Raw genomic sequence first — 1,267 nt, forward strand, 5'->3', positions numbered from 1 at the left:
TTAAAATTTTCTCTATTTTTTAATAAATATAAATATTTATAGTTACCTTGTTTCCAATTGTTTTATATAGCCCAAGAAACAACCAAGCAGACTGGCCTCCTTCTTCTCTGGGACTCAGGATAAATGTTCAGTTTGTAAGAAAACTGTCTATCCATTGGAAAAGGTTTGTGTAATTAATTCACAAGTAAATCGATATTGAATTTGACAGCTTAGTAATTAATTTGTATATATGATTTGTTAATTAGTTAACTGTGGAAGGGGAGTTTTTCCACAAATCATGCTTTAAGTGCACACATGGAGGGTGTTCCCTGAACCCTTCATCGTATGCAGCATTGGATGGATTCCTTTATTGCAAGCCGCATTTCTCTCAGCTCTTCAAAGAGAAAGGTAGCTACAGCCATCTCTCCAAGACAGCTTCCCTGAGGAAGCAGCAAGAAGAAGACAAGGCCGACAAAGCCGACACAACGGAAGACACAGACCCGGCCGCCGCACCGGCATCGGCAGAGGCAGCAGCTGAAGCTGAGGATGCTCCCGTCACACCGCAAGATCAGTAACCATATTCATGAATCCATTGCATGCAACCACGCTTCATTGCCCGCCTTTAGTGTTTCTTCATGCCTCTCTAATTTTGGTTCTACTTAAATTCTTTGTTCTTTTATTTATTTATTGAGTTTTGTGTTAACCACAGGCGCCTTAAACCCCAAAATTAATGAAATTATCAAAGGATTATTTGAAAATGGTATTTATTTTGTCTAGATATATCAGCTTAGAATTTAATTACTATTAAAAAATTAATATAAAACAATTAAAAACAAGAATATTATGCTAATGGTTTCGCTAGATAGATAACAGATATAATGTCTTAAGATAATTCTAAACATGCATGGAATAAATTGATAAAATATATAATGTCTTAAGATAACTTTTTTGTTTTTTCGATCTTTCTACGAGATGGTTGTTTTATCCAAATTCATATTACGAGACTAAATCCTTCTATAAGAATAATAATAAAGTAATATTAGAGACATAATAATTTAAAATTATTTTATTTAATTTAATATTTATAATTATATATATATAATATTTTAAAAAATCATCTTTGTGGCTCGGATTTATGGGTGGTTAAGTTAACTTTAGGGAGTGTTTGTTTTGTCGTACATATCCATCAAATACATAAAATATATGTCTTTAGTGTCTCTCCTATAATCTAAGACACTTAAGACACAAATATTAAGACACAAACTTTTTTAATATTATTCCTTCTTTT

General features: G+C 32.0%; 1 protein-coding gene across 1 annotated transcript in view; it reads left to right on the forward strand.

The window, feature by feature from the left end:
• LOC107633493 (LIM domain-containing protein WLIM2b-like) overlaps positions 1-737 on the forward strand; it is a 2,137-nt gene extending 1,400 nt beyond the window's left edge. Inside the window, exons 4-5 of the mRNA XM_016337111.2 lie at positions 71-163; positions 246-737. Of these exons, the coding sequence (XP_016192597.1) occupies positions 71-163; positions 246-554 (402 nt within the window). The 3' untranslated portion in view covers positions 555-737. The remainder of the gene's footprint in view (positions 1-70; positions 164-245) is intronic.

Source organism: Arachis ipaensis, chromosome B03, assembly GCF_000816755.2.
Source record: "Arachis ipaensis cultivar K30076 chromosome B03, Araip1.1, whole genome shotgun sequence".
In the NCBI taxonomy this organism is placed as follows: domain Eukaryota; kingdom Viridiplantae; phylum Streptophyta; class Magnoliopsida; order Fabales; family Fabaceae; genus Arachis; species Arachis ipaensis.